The sequence below is a fragment of the Oreochromis aureus genome, linkage group 12, assembly GCF_013358895.1.
Source record: "Oreochromis aureus strain Israel breed Guangdong linkage group 12, ZZ_aureus, whole genome shotgun sequence".
In the NCBI taxonomy this organism is placed as follows: domain Eukaryota; kingdom Metazoa; phylum Chordata; class Actinopteri; order Cichliformes; family Cichlidae; genus Oreochromis; species Oreochromis aureus.
This window is the reverse complement of record NC_052953.1, coordinates 12,522,168-12,537,173: the sequence shown is the minus strand read 5'-3', so window position 1 is coordinate 12,537,173 and position 15,006 is coordinate 12,522,168. Positions and strand designations below refer to the sequence as shown.

At 40.5% G+C, this 15,006-nt stretch overlaps 1 protein-coding gene across 4 annotated transcripts in view; it reads left to right on the top strand.

Annotated features, from left to right (window-relative positions):
• The first annotated feature begins 3,227 nt into the window (after positions 1–3,227).
• Positions 3,228–15,006, top strand: part of nsd3 (nuclear receptor binding SET domain protein 3) — a 29,016-nt gene continuing 17,237 nt past the window's right edge. For 3 of the 4 annotated variants that reach the window (XM_039620912.1, XM_039620911.1, XM_039620909.1), the window contains exons 1-13: positions 3,228–4,002; positions 5,954–6,810; positions 9,642–9,890; positions 9,999–10,161; positions 10,263–10,417; positions 11,425–12,054; positions 12,129–12,294; positions 12,411–12,511; positions 12,980–13,025; positions 13,134–13,264; positions 14,007–14,132; positions 14,239–14,365; positions 14,458–14,658. In XM_039620912.1, the coding sequence (XP_039476846.1) occupies positions 5,998–6,810; positions 9,642–9,890; positions 9,999–10,161; positions 10,263–10,417; positions 11,425–12,054; positions 12,129–12,294; positions 12,411–12,511; positions 12,980–13,025; positions 13,134–13,264; positions 14,007–14,132; positions 14,239–14,365; positions 14,458–14,658 (2,908 nt within the window). In that variant the 5' untranslated portion in view covers positions 3,228–4,002; positions 5,954–5,997. The remainder of the gene's footprint in view (positions 4,003–5,953; positions 6,811–9,641; positions 9,891–9,998; positions 10,162–10,262; positions 10,418–11,424; positions 12,055–12,128; positions 12,295–12,410; positions 12,512–12,979; positions 13,026–13,133; positions 13,265–14,006; positions 14,133–14,238; positions 14,366–14,457; positions 14,659–15,006) is intronic. The other variant, XM_039620910.1, reaches the window with a different exon arrangement.

Below are 15,006 nucleotides of genomic sequence, written 5' to 3'. Positions count from 1 at the left end.
ATGATTTATGGATACTAGATGACATTTAAAAAAGCACATATAAATCAATGAAATGAAACAATCTTTAATTTCATACTGATACTATCAAACGATTTCATATTGAATGTGTTGTAATCAGTGTAACTAGTCTGCAAGACAGTGGTGAGGTGCGCAGTAAGACTGACAGAAGAATTCAAGGTGGGGCTGGGATTACATCAGGGATCTGCCCTGGGCCCCTTCTTGTTTCCATGAAGGGGCTGTGATGTCTCTGTAGACTATAATGTTTGCAGACAACAGTGTAACCTGTACTGAGAGTAGGTGCAAGAGAGCCTGGATAGGTGGAGGTTTTCTCTGGAGATAAGAGGAATGAAAGTCAGTAGAAGCAAGAAAGAATACATGCGTGTGAATGAGAAAGAGGCAGGTGTAACAATGAAGCAGGAAGGAGAAGAAGGACCAAAGGTGGACAAAAGGTGGAAAAGAGTCAAGAATCCAACATCTCCAGGATTAGTTGAACTGACATGTCTTCAGGATATAAGAGGATACATTTAAAATGTATCTTCATTAGACAAAGACATCAATATTTCCCATCTTTTAATTTACATAAAACAAAATTAAACTAGGAAAGTGAGCCAGTACTGCTCATTACATTAGTTTTATTTTTGTTTTTTTTGTTGCAATTTTAAGGTCTTGTTAATTCAGAAAAACACGACTTTTGTTTGTCAACTGATAGCAATTTTCCCTCTCACATCAAATCAACTCTGGATTGATTCTGAATTCTCCTTCATTGGTATATTAGTGTTTAAACCTGCAGTAAGCCACCAAACAAGCTGTCCCTCAAGCTTTAAAGTTAACTAATGCATGACTCAATCATGCACAGGCCTACTCACATGATTACTCTGAAACAACTTTTAGTTGCAGCGGTCATTTCTTTCGCTTAGACTGGTCGCTCAGAGACACCTTGTTGCCACAGTGTCGAGTATTAATCAGTATTCCTTGATATTTATGTCAGACTGTTTGACTGTTTGCCTTTTATTGTGTGTTTTACTAAAGTGTGTGCTTGTTAGCCATTGGGTTATTTATATTTCCTGCACAGTAGTCGAATGGAGCATCCACAATTCCATTGTATATGTACAACAAAATAATAAAGAGTAATTATTTTGTAATCGATTCATGCCAAAATCAAGCCACTGCTAATCAGATGCTTTCCAGATTGAATTACATGGTGGACCAAAATGAGACCGTACTTTTCTGTTTTATAGAGTGCATGTGTTTTACACTCACTGTTGTACCTCCTGACCTCTTCACTACATGTTGATGATGTTTTAAATCACACATTTCAACTTTGGAATCATCAGTCCATAAAATCTATTGCCACTGATTTTCAGTCCAGTTCTTGTGTAATTCATCAAACCGCAGCCTTTTCTCTCTCTTCTTTGAGAATGCCTTCATGACAGCGACTCTTCCACTGAGACCATCTCTGATGAGGCTTCAGCGACCAGAAGATAGATCAGATGCATCCCATAGGTGCTGTGTGAAGTCGCTCAGATACTCCTTATCTGCTGTAGATAGTTTTGTTAGTTTGATTTGTTGTTATGCCTACTTATTTTGTCCTACACTCGTGTAGTTTCCTCTGTTTTTTACATTTTTTTAGGTAATAGCTATTTTGAAATCATGTTGATTCAAAAATATCTGTTAAACTGTGTTATATTTTACATTTTTAATAGATTCAGCTAAAGAAATGGGGGGAAAATGTGTTTTTGCAACAGGCTGCTACTAACAAAGGGCTTGAAGACATATTTTAAAATTAGTTCTTTGTTAAATTTTCTGTTATGTTTAGACACATCACTGGTTTATCCTTTGTATTTGGGGCCTGTTTTGTGCTTTAATGATTCACAGGTCAGTGTTAAATGGTTCAGTAAATGAAACAAAAAAAAGCAGCAATTGATCAGTTTTCGGGCACCTTCAGTTCCCTCACAGTTTAAGATAAGATAAGAATAACTTTATTTATTCCGAGGGAAATTCTTTTGTCATATACATGCTCAAAGCAGCAAGAGAGACAGAGGAACAGATGAATAAGATATACAATATATACAATAAAGAATAGTAGTATACAGTAATATACAGTAGGTAGGATAGTGCAAAATATAGTATCAAATAACTCTAACGAAGTAACAATATAACTATATCCTGGAGAATAAATAACTTAAATATCAGTGCAGGCGATTCTAGGTAGTGACATCCTCTAACCATCCTTTAACCTTTGTTTCTTAAACTATTGTGCTGATTCTGGGAAATACGGATCAAAAGGAAGAGAAGGTCAGAAGCCAGACTGTTTTTCTAATTCAGTGGCCATGCTCTACTTCACACCTGACATACCATTATTTTATCTTTTATGTTTATTATTAATAAGAAATGACAAAGACCAGGTTGAAATTTTAGTTACACAGACATTGGTTAAATTGCACACTGGTTTTTAATTGAACCAAGTGACAGAGATTTCTCATACACAAACGTCTGGATAGACTGAAGTTTTCTAAGGAAGCATTTGCATGGTAGAAACTGGAGACAGAGCACAATCTGGCAGACAAACAGTGACCAGATCAATACACAAGGTAATGTTCAATGATAAGAAAGCTGCAATTCACACTTATTGTCTTTGCAAAAGCCTTTACAGATTTGACAGCTTATTCACAAATCAATTAAAAAGAGCAGTTATTTTAGTAGCAGCTGTTGTGTTAAACATGAAATCTTGTGTTTTTACATCTTTATTTTTTTACATTATTATTTAATATTCATTATTATGCATGATGGATGTTACGCTTACGCTGAACTTAAAATTACTTACAGTATAAAGCATATAAAAGTCAAACTGCTCTATAATATAGAGCCCTCCCTCCAAAAAGTACAGTGTACTTACAATGTAAGATGGGAAAATATTGTTTTTGCCTATATTTAAGTGTTTGTAGGTAAATAATAACAATAATAAATTACATTGTAATTTCAAATAAAATACATTAAAATTACATTTAATTACAGGACTGTATTATAAAGTGTTATTCATGTGTTTGGACTCCCCTGTATTTGGGGAGAACATCCATCCACCCTGGATTTAAACCTGGCACTTTCTTGCTGCGCCCAACATCTGAACGAAATCCTTGACATATGAAAGGAAGAGAAGTGTTCCTAATAACACTTGCAGGAACAACATGCAGGAACAAGAAACAAGAGGCAGAGTGACAGCTCTTTCTTTTTTCCACCTCCTCCCTCCTGAGAAGCAGATCAGGCGAGGAGGCGCATAAAAGCCAATCGGAGAGCCTGCTGCAAGCGTAGATACAGTATTTCCATCGTGCCGTGGACCCTGAGATAAAAATATAATAAGAATAATGAGAAAAAAATCAAATATTTAACAGTGTTTATCCACGATACGAGCAGTAAAAATGTTCTTGTGTAGCCCATTAAAAAAAAAAAAAAAATTGAAACCCCCACACATGCGTTTCCTCCTTTATTTCCGTGCATTTCAGACGCTGTTTTCTCCTGTTTAACCAAATGTAAGATATAAACTACAGCTCCCGGGGTGCCTCTGGTGACCCTTGCTTGCAGGCTGCATCAGTGTGATTTTGGCGCTGAGCTGAGGATCTGGATCCACCGAGAATTTAAAAGGAAAAAAAAAAGGGCAGAGCGCTTTTGTTAAACCGGAGGAAGAGGGTGCTAGAGATTATTATGAAGAAGAGGACAGGAAGGGGGTTGCGATCAGATTGAGGTTTTCGGGTCCTCACACTGACGAAGAGCCCCGCGTTGGGATTGGGCAGCGACCAGATAGAGTCCTCCTCCTCCTCCTCTCTGTGGAGAATTGCGTTAAAACGAAAAGGGAAAGGCCTGAGCTTTACCAACATCACAGGATTATTATTATTTTTTTTATTATTTTTGTACCCCCCCCTCCTTCTCCTCCTCCTCCTCCTCCTGTAGATTAAACGAGGAAGCATTGCTGGCTGGTGTATGTGTTTAGAATGGGACACGCTGAAGGTATTGACATTTTTTTGTGTATTTTCCTGCATCTTTCGACTCGCTATCAAAATCCGTGCTGCTGCTGGTGCTGCTGCTCACTGTTGGCCGCCTCTGCATGCTGCATCTCCTCGTTTTCAGTCGTAGCCAGCTTGTTTTCGGGCACATTTTTTTCCCCCCCACAAACCGTCAGTGATGGAGGTATAATCACGGCAGACAATTTGATTTAAAGGGGTACCAGGCAGCCATATTGGCAGCGTTAGCGTTAGCCTACCCAACGTTAGCTTTCTCCCCCCCTCCTCCCCTTCCACCTCCTTTCATCTTGTTTCATGTGCGCTTAGATGGATTAGAAAACATTAATAAATGGAAATGTGTCCCCGAGTGTGTCAGAAAGAAAAACAGCCACATCCCCGTCGTGTGCCTCGCTTTTTAACCGTTTAAACGGCTCCTGTATTTCCGTTTCGATGCCTTTGGTGCCAAGTAGCTTTAAGCTAACATCGCAGGAAGCTGTAAGATCAGTCAGTGAAACCTTGTTATGCCCATGCATGCACTCGTCTTTTTTGTTATGTTGGAATAAAATAAAACATCTATAGCCAGCTATTTATCTCTGCCACACTATATATACACCCAAGTTATACTACAAGTCCTTATAGGAGACTAGTGACCGCCGGATGACACCTTTTGGATGTTTACATCACCGTTGTTCACCTTTCGCAAAGCTGCTAACAAGTTAAACCGCAACAAGAGGAGAAGATTATCCACTCAACACTTTAAACCTGATTAATTATATCAGCTCTGGCGGTTAAAAGTGTCCAGTGCATGAGGTCAAACCCACGTCTGGTAGCTGCTCTTTTGTTTTGTTTTGTGCAAGCAGGCCACCATGTGTTTGTGTTGATGAAAATAAACACATAAAAATCACCTAAAGCTTGTGAACAGAAGCTTGCACGACCTCTCAGTATACACTACGAAGATGACCCGAGTTTGTGATGATAATATGGGGATTTATGGGGTCTGCAATTCAGACCACCCTGTGAGTTTATCACAGTAATCATTATAATGAGTATTCTGCAGATCTCCTCAGTGCATCTGTTTAAAAAAAAATCCCACATAATTCAAACTGCTGCTCTAAAACTCTGAAAAAACTTAGATTTAAGGAGTAGGAGCCTGGTGAAACTGCCACTGAAGTGATAATTAAAGTTGTGTAGTTAATGGTCAGCTAACCCTGAGTTTGTAAGGGAGGAGAGGTGTGTGTTTCTACAAGTCAGAGTTAGAAATTTCACACTATATTAAAGCAGAAATTTCCAGATATTTTAACCAGAAAACAGCTGATACATGGCAAACCCATTCGGTGGATGGCTGACTTCTTTCCAGAACTTATGACAGTCCCGTGTGTTTATCTGCAGCGAGAAAGAGATTTACCAAAGCCCCGATCAGTGGTCATAAACACAAAATAAACTCTGTTATTCTGATGTTTTTCTAGCTATTTTATTCATATAATAATAAACAGTCCTTGTGTTTACTGTGGGAGCCAAAAAACCTGATGATGTAACTCTGTCTTTGCTCTTAGTTTCTCTTCATTTACAGTTGCAGCTTGATAAGTTTCAGACACCAAATCTGCTTGGTTCGATTTAGAGAAAGGATTATTGTTTGGGTTTAAATATGCCTTTTTACATTGAAAAAATGAGGCTTAAAAAAAACGGTAACCGTGGGTTCAGATGTGACACCAAGTGTCAATGCGTGACGATTTGGAATTTCAGAGTGAAGCTTTAATTTGCAAACAGGTTTGCTTAATACACTGCTAGAAAGTTAAATAAAAAAGGCCCAACCCAGAAACACAGATGTGTGCAGTGTTAATCTGTTGCTCTGTGTTAATAATTCCTGAAGGATAGAAGCTAAGGTCTTTGTGATGATTGGCTGTGTGCTTGTTGAGCTTTCCTGCGGTTCATTCAGTTGTGTGTGCCTCTGTCGGCAGGTCCAGTCAAAGAAAAAGACAGTTAAGGATGCAGGAGCCCAACAATGGATTTCTCCTTCTCTTTCATGCAAGGGATCATGGGAAATACAATTCAGCAACCCCCTCAGCTCATTGACTCCGCCAACATCAGACAGGAAGGCACCTGCGACACCGGCAGTGACCCGGGTGAGGATGGTGGTCCCTCCTACGATGCAGCCCTGGATGCAGAGTTTCCGTACCCGCCATCGGCTTCGGAGGACATGCCGCAGGTCCCCAATGGCTACCCGCCGGGTTTGGGCATATACGAACCGCAGGCTAAATTCTCCATGTACTCGCAGTTCCCCAACGGCTCTGCTAATGGCTACGGGGCCATACGGAGCTACGGGGACCACGGCCTCATGTCGGTGGAGGGGACGGTCCTGAGAGGTCCCGGTCTCCAGGAAAGACCTCTGTCTCCCGTTTCACCCCCACTGTCCACACATCACCCACACCTCCACCACCATCATCATCATCCCCATCACCACCACCATTCACACCACATCCACTCAAATCCACCTCACATACAAACCCACTCGCACCCACAGAGTCCTCCACCGCCACCCCTGCCCACCCAGCATCACCTACACCAGACACCTCACATCATGACTCACAACCTGCCCCCTCCTCCCCCGTTACACCTGCCTTCGTCCAGTCCTCCCCCCTCACTTGTGGACAACACCCCCTCATCTCAACCCACGCACGCCCCATCCAGCGCTTCTGGTGGGGTCCTGAAGAAAACCAGCTCCCCGGAGATCAAGCTGAAGATCATAAAGACGTATCAGAACGGCAAAGAGCTGTTCGAGTCTGCGCTGTGCGGAGACCTGCTGCAAGAACTGCAGGTAACTGCCAACAGCCTTTTAGGCAGCATTTCTTTTTACCCTTTTTGTTTATTCTTCCAAAGATGCTTTTTAGTGCAGAAGATTAGGTGGAAATGTGGAAATCTGCACAGTTTTTTTTTTTTTCTTATTATTTCATATAATGAAAAAGATGCATGATCTGACTGCTATCTCCTTTTCAAAATTGCTTCAAACATTTTTTTCATGTGGTAGAACAGAGCTGCAGAACTTCTGATCCTCCAGAGTTTAATGTATTTAAAAAAAATTGCATTAATAATTACAAAATTTATAATGTTTAAGCTAATTTTTCCACAAACTAGACTTTATAGTTAGCCATTCCTATGAAAACTAAAACTTTGAGGTACTAAAATCAGCCCGGGTGTTCTCGACTAAGATAAAGAGCCAAGCCTATGAGCAGCAAAATCAAGAGACGACAGTGCAGCTGGAATTACACTTACCATCTGAATTGATTAAGTGTAGAAGGAATGGGCCATCCATGACAACACGTGGGTTATTGATGAGTTTAAAAACTCTTCAGAAGCTTAAAGGCTGCACATTATCAGGATCAGCCCCTTTAATTTAATCAAAGTTTGGATAACAAGATAACAAGAGTTGTTCAAATGGCGGTCACGGGGTGAAAGTGCATTTTCCAGTCTTTATATAATGTATCCATACATACTATAATCATTTAGCTCTGGTCAGCTACTGCCAGAGGATTTAATAAAATTTACCAGATTTGAACAATTCTGGTTGAGGTTGCGGCCAATCTGCTGTACTGTCTCTCTGAAAAAGAGAAGGACTAATGTTTTATATTTATATAAAGTTAAAAAAAAAACCTTCTTACTTGATGTTAGAGCTGAAATGATTAGCAACATAATCAATTAGAGGATCAAAACGAAAACGATTAGAGATCCTGTTCATAGCTAATGTGAATACCAGATAACTGTGGTGACCCTCAGCTCAGTTTGTTCAGTGTTGCATACAGTTCTTCATTCTTTCTTTTTTTCCATTCTTTCTAGGAAGAGTAAAGATCAAGTAAAAAGCACAATTATTAAATAATTAAAAAGTTTAATTATTTAGGGAAGTTTATATGGATAAATATTAAACTAATGCTGGTTTCAGCCTGTCAAAGAACAGAATTAACTGGTTATTGCTCCTTTTGTTTTAAATTAAAAATCTTTAAATTGTTTTTTCTCACACGAATAAAAAAATGCAGATAAAGAAACTTTATCAAAATATAACAAGCATCTCATGTTTTCACATTGTTTTATTGTCAGGTTTTTTATTAACGTTTGCTCGTGTTTGGCAGTCCTCTTTAACACGAGCAAACGTTTCTTCACAAATCTTTATGGCTGTCCTAACAAACTCGCTGTGTGTGCTTGTTTTAAAACTTTGCTTTGAACTTTGTATGTTTTTATTAATGTGCATATTAGTAAACCTAAAGGCTTTGTTGGTCAAGCTTTGTGCCTGAGAAGAAAGCACACACTAACTTTAATCTGAACCGCTGCGTCCCGTGTCTGTTATTCCTTTGGTTTATAGATAATTAAATCGGAGAAAGACGTGTGAAACATAGTTCAGAGGTGCTGCAAACTAATTTGCTTCAGAACTTCAGTCTGGGGACCTCAATTAACGATTATTTTAATTATTACATAAACTAATTGTGTGTCTTCTACTATGACAGTTAATAGTTAACTAAAGCTAAACTAAAACTGGGTGTGGAAAAGCAGTTCTAGTTAACTTATATAAAGCTTAAAAACTAGGCCTCAGAAAAACAGAACAGAGTTAAACTTGTCTACTTGGAAATCACATGGCAGGAAATGTCCTTGGTATTAGTCTTTGTCAGTTTGATGCCTAATTTGAACATGCCCTCCCCTATTGTAACAGTTAAAAAGACGAAAACTATGAAAAACTGAAGTGAAACAGGCAAACTCACTTTGGATAGTACCAAATTGAAAACAAATGCTCAAAACCAAACAGAAAGAAAAAGCAAGCGGAAAACTTAAAAACTGTAATAATGCTGTCGCAAGTACTTTTTTAGACAGTCACCCAACACGTAAGCTCGGCCAGTCCACATACAGCGTGGGACTTTACATTACATTTTGGCTTTTCTGCACCTTGTGCTTCTGCTCAGTAAAGGAAAAACTTGCATAAACACAATTATCTTTCCATTTTAGAGACATTGTGTCCTTTAAAAATGCCTTATTTTTTTTCCCTATGTCCATGTTGTCATGGACATTGTCAGACATTGAGGTCAGTTTGTTAACAAATACTTGTAAGCCAAAAGCTCACACTTAGACTGGTCTAAATGCTCTATTTTGTAAATTTATTTTTAACTCTTTACTCCGTATGATCTCGAAAAGAGTGGATATCACTAAGTTATTATCAGGCAGTGTGAAGGTCGCTTTTGTTTATGAGGGGCAGCCAATCAGAAGAAAGTTAACTTAAAGGGAGCCCAAATGACAGATGATAAATAAACTGAGTATACCCAGGCTCAGTACTAGATAAATAGGGATTACTTTAACCATAAAGCTACTCTGCTGCAGTCCAAGAATAAAATTATGGAGATAGAAATGAACATAAAATGTCCTGTTTAAATCCCAAGACACCTTGGAAAAATAACTCTGCATATTAATTGGAAATCTTATCAGTCCATTTATTTTTTTAATGGAATTATTACACCATGCACATCTTAGTTTACTTTTAATTATTCTTCAAAATCCCTAAAGCAGCGGACATCTGAGGAAATTCTGAGTTGTTTCTTTTATAAAAACACAACAAAATTAACTGCCGTCTCATCGCCGCTGACTTCTTTCTGTTTATTTTCTCGTCTTCAGAAAGAGTCTCAGAAGAACGAGGCCGCTCAGGCGCAGCGCAGACATGAGAGGAAGAAGGAGAAGAGGAAAAAGAGTGCAAGACTGCTGCTGCAAGCTCAGGAACAGAGCCTGGACACGAGCCAAACACAGCCAGGTACCACAGGCCAGACAGAGGACACCCATGTCCAGCCGTTGCCAAAAGAAGCACCGCCGGTGCAGACAGAAAAGCCTCCGAAGACCGTTATTAAAACCGAACCAAAGACGCCGAAGGCAAGAGCTCATGTTCATTCACCAAAGCAGTTTGAAGTCGTTGCAGATCAGCCGCTGTGGTTTGTAGTAAACAATTTGAAAACATAACAGTGACTTGTTTGTGTTTAGGTTCCTAAGGTCCATCATCCATCAGTGATCCAGGAGACAGGCTTCTGTAAGGAGTTTGTAATAGGAGATCTGGTGTGGTCCAAGGTGGGTACCTACCCCTGGTGGCCCTGCATGGTGTCCTCAGACCCACAGATGAAGGTCCACACTCGCATCAACACCAGAGGTAAAATCCCTTAAACATTTTTGTTGTTCAAGTGTTTAAGTGTGTAAATGTGTAAAGACAGAAGTGCCGCAACTTGTTTTCTTTCCTCTGCTGCCGTGCAGGTCACAGGGAATATCACGTCCAGTTCTTTGGCAGTGTTGCAGAGCGAGCGTGGATCCACGAGAAGAGGATAGTCATGTACCAGGGGAAGCAACAGTTTGACGAGCTTCAGGCTGAGACCCTTCGCAAAACCACAAACCCTGTAGAGAGACACAAAGTATGCACAGATGGGAGATTTATTTTTAAGACTGAAAGAAAACAAACTGTTTAAACAGAATTTTTGTTGTTTTCGGCATTTAAAATGATCGTTTCAAAAATCTTTAACCAGAATTAACCATATAGTGGACCTGCTATGCTTTTCCTTATTTTCAGCCACTGTTACAATGGTGGATGCTCATATTAACGAATGTCAAGTAATGAGGTCATTGTATGTGCAAGTAATGCCTTTTGAGTTAAAAGCTCAGGCTTCAGACCTCTGCACCGGCACACATTTAAAAATGTTTGATTTTGTTGAGTGGGTGAAAATTGGGATACTTAGTTTGAAAGAATAATGAGCAAGTCTAATTTTTTAAGATTTTTTCCTCCTCTTAATGAAGGCATATTCTGAGCTGTCCTCTTCACATAACATCATCATCAGACATCCCATCCTCACTGGGATTATAAGACAGCTTTATGAAACATCAGTGTTTATAGTGGGGATGTCTCAGTGCCACTTTTCCATCTCCCATGCTGATGGTTAGTAATCTGATGCTGTCTTTTTGCCCTCTTGCACAGCTAAGTCAATAATAAATTTACATGGAGACACGTCTGAGCTCAAGACATCAGTTTAACCCAATCAGATATTTTAAAATCTCAGTTACTTATCACATCTGTCTTCGTGGCATGCTGTTAACTGAGGTTGTACCATGTAGTTTTGGCTAATGGAGGATATCTGATTATATTTTCCTCAATGTGTTAGCCACTGTCTTTGACCAATATCGAATCAATACCAATTATTGGATCCGAACACCTCTTCTTTTGTTTTTAGTCGTGTATGTAGTATGTGGAACATTTCAGTCATTATGAATCATTCTTATTTAGTTAACTTGTATAATTTATGTCATGTTTTTTTTTGTTTTTTTTTACATTATTGTTCTAAAAACTCCCTGAAAAGCCTGAAAACCCGAAATCATGAATGCATAGTTCTCCACAAAGTTCATGAGTTTTCTTTTTTTTTCTCATCAGCTAATGAAGCCTATCCCTCAGCGGGAACGTTCTCAATGGGAGGTGGGCGTCGGTCACGCTGAGGATGCTTTTCTGATGACGAGACAGGAGCGAATTGACAACTACACCTTCATCTACGTGGACCCAGACCCTAATGAAGCCCCACCCAGCAAGAAACCCAACATCAGAGCTGAGAAACGAAGCCGGCGCTCAAGCAGCTCGATCAGTAAGAAGGAGGACCGAGATGTGAAGTCACCAGATAGAGAGCAGCCTCCGCGACGGCAGCTACCACGGAGACAGTGTAGTGTTTCAAACACAGATGACAACGCAAACTCCCAGCCCTCAAGTGAAGATAAGAACCAGAGGGGGGACCAACGTAAGACCAGCTCACCGAAACAGAATGCCGGCTGTGATGCACGAGCACAGCAGGACTCTCCGCCTCCGGTCAAAACGTGGAAAACGGCAGCTGCCAGGAAGCTGCTGCCTCTTTCTATCACAATGAAGAGGCTGAATGTCGAGATCACAAAATGTGACTGGCCTCTTATCCAGAAAAAAGCCGCTCCCTCCCCAAAGAAGGACAAAGAAGAAGAGAAGGAGGAGAGGGTGGAGAGAGAAGGCAGGCAGCCCGACCTGGGATACTGCTCACCTGAGGTTGGTCTAACTGACAGAAGAAGATGTACACAACAGAAACATCCTGTAAGCTAATATCCAAATGTTGATTTCAGCAGGACAGCAGAGCTAAACCTGAGCCGAGTCCAGAGGAGGAGGAAGATGGGGATGAAGGAGAGGACGAGGGAGAGGAGAGGAGAGATTCCCCAGCGAGTCGGAGGAGTGAAGAGGGAGGATTGCAGCAGACCTCATCTCCGGGATCACACCACAGCAGTCCACAAGGTTGGCGAAACACAGACATGCAGAGTGTTTCTGTTCCAGTTCTCAATTTTATGGAGTAAATTGACAAAGTCAGAAAGAGATGCAGCTTAGTATTTTGTTTTGTTTTGTTTTGTTAGGTTCTCAAGAGAGGAAGCTTCAGCGGCGGTGTGTCAGAAGCAGGTCTGAGTCAGAGAGAGGCAACGATCTCGTCCCTAAGAAGAAAACCAAAAAAGAGCAGGTATTAGTCCTCCACAGGAAATCAGTATGCCATACCTTTCTCTCCCTGTCTTTTCCATTTATAGATTTTTCTTTTCTGTTTTTTTTTTTTTTTTTTTTTTAAAAAAACTAAAATATGATAAAGTAAAAATTGAAATATGAGCCTAGCACTTCTGTTCACGTAACAGCTTTAGCAGTTTGAAAGCTTATCAGATGCTAAAACGCTGCTAAAAGGATTTTGTAATATGAGAGAGCATTGGGCAGCTGTATTTTTCCTACACCGCAGGAGTTGGCAGGTGAACTGTGAAATTGTGTATCTGTCTTCCAAAATAATCCAGGTATGCATGTTTTGAGCTAGATTCAGATTTGTTTTGCAAACTTTCCTGAATTTTTGTGCAGGAATAGTTTCATTAAATTGAATGAGACAGCTTAGAATCCAAACTAAGAAGACCTGAGATAACCTGAACCTGCACTTTTAATCTCCTTGCAGGCTGAGATGGCTCCAGAGACCATGCTGAGGACAGGTTCACAGAAAGGTGAGTGATCATTCATTCATGCCCGCTGTAAATCATTTGTCATGGAAGCTCTTTGTACTTGTAGAAAGACAAAATCTGTCTCTTCTTCCCCCCCATGTGATCGTGTAGGAGCTAGTGAGATCTCAGATGCGTGCAAGCCCCTGAAGAAGCGAAGCAGAGCATCAACAGATGTCGAAATGGCTTCATCTCAGTACAGAGACACGTCTGATTCAGACTCCAGAGGCCTCAACGACCCGCAGGTAGCCTTGAATGGCATGATAGAGGGCTTTTCTTCAGCACACAAAATATTTGTCTGCATTGGTCCAGACGCTAAATATCCATACAATATTTCCATGCATGCAGAGCTGTTTACTGTTCATAGTGCAAAATTTGATCTCAGTTATGTTTTCATCATCTCTGATTCATTTTGCTCTTTTTGCATTAATTTATTTTTAGTCCCGTAAGCAATAGGCCTGTTTAGACCACAACATTGCACCTTTTAAAACAAAAACTGAGCACTTCTTAAGCTTTCACCTTCTCAAGGGTGATTTTTTTTTTTAATTATTTACATGTTTTCATAATTTTCTTTGGCTTCTCTGCTGCTGAAGAAAAGAAGACACTTGAAGCAGTTGATACTCTTTTTGTCATACCTGTCATATATGTATTGTTATGATGATGGGCCACGTACAAGTAATCCCTGCAAACTCAAACTCAGACTTGAGGCTGCTCATTTGCCAGTTTTTTCCTACTCTTTGATATATATATTGAGAGTGGCTATTCCTGATTTGGTCGTCTCAGGTGCACAGCAGCTCCACCACCTCAATCAAACCTTCTGTTTACGAGCCCATCAGGAAAAAGTAGGGTAAAGGGAGAGGAGCTTAAACAGCTCGGTTTGATGAGGATACAATGCACAAAGGTCCAATGTAAGATAAGAAAAAATGTCTGCACACCCGATGCATTGGTTAAACACTCTGGTTTACATTCAGTGCATCTCTGCTTCAGGGCTTATTTGGGAAGAGTCTTGATAGTCCAGCAGCAGCAGATGCAGACGCTTCAGATACTCAGTCTGTGGACTCTGGCTTGTCCCGTCAGGACAGCAGCACCAGCAAGAGGGACACTGTGTGCCAGGTCAGCGTTGCTCGTGATTCATCTTAGTTCTGCTCTTCTAAACATTTACAGGCATTAGTTGTGTGGTATATTTTTAAACTGCCTCACTCTCTGTGTTTTTGTGTAGATCTGCGAGGTGTACGGAGATGGTTTGATGGTATGTGAAGGTGACTGCAACAGGCAGTTTCACATGGAGTGTCTCGGTCTGTCGTCCCCACCTGAAGGAAGATTTAGCTGCGCAGAATGTAGAACAGGTGAGTGAATTCAAACACAACTGCATATTTACCATCATATCTGCAGTGTTTCGCTCTTTTCTACAGCACGTTCTCTGACATTCCTTTTCTAGGGAACCATCCTTGTTTTAGCTGTAAAACAGTGGGCAGGGAGGTGACGCGCTGCTCTGTGTCTGGATGTGGTTGTTACTATCACGAGGACTGTGTCCGTAAACTCCCGGGAACCACCAGCAGCCCAGGCGGAGGATTCAGCTGCCCTCAGCACAGTTGTTCAACCTGCTGCCTGGAGAGAGACCCACAACGAGCCAGTAAAGGTAGAACAGCTTCCCTTTTTTGTCCGTGGCCTTCAGTAATTTCGTGGTTAAGTCTGCAGGGGTGTGAGCTGGTGATAGATAGAAAAAGTGTGATTAAAATGGAGTTTAGACTCCTTAGGTGATGATACTGACTGACTAATAGAACAAAGCTCACATTGAAATCAAGCTTGAGATTCTTCGTTGAAATATGTAAGAGTTAAGTGCATTAGAAGTAAATAGGAGTGTCTACTTCAGAGAAAACAGACTGTGAGAGAACTTGTGCCAGATTTAATGAAGAATACTTGGTGACAGCCTTGGCACAAACATCCTCGTCATCTCAAAGTTAAATTGCTCTGTTTGGTGAGAAGT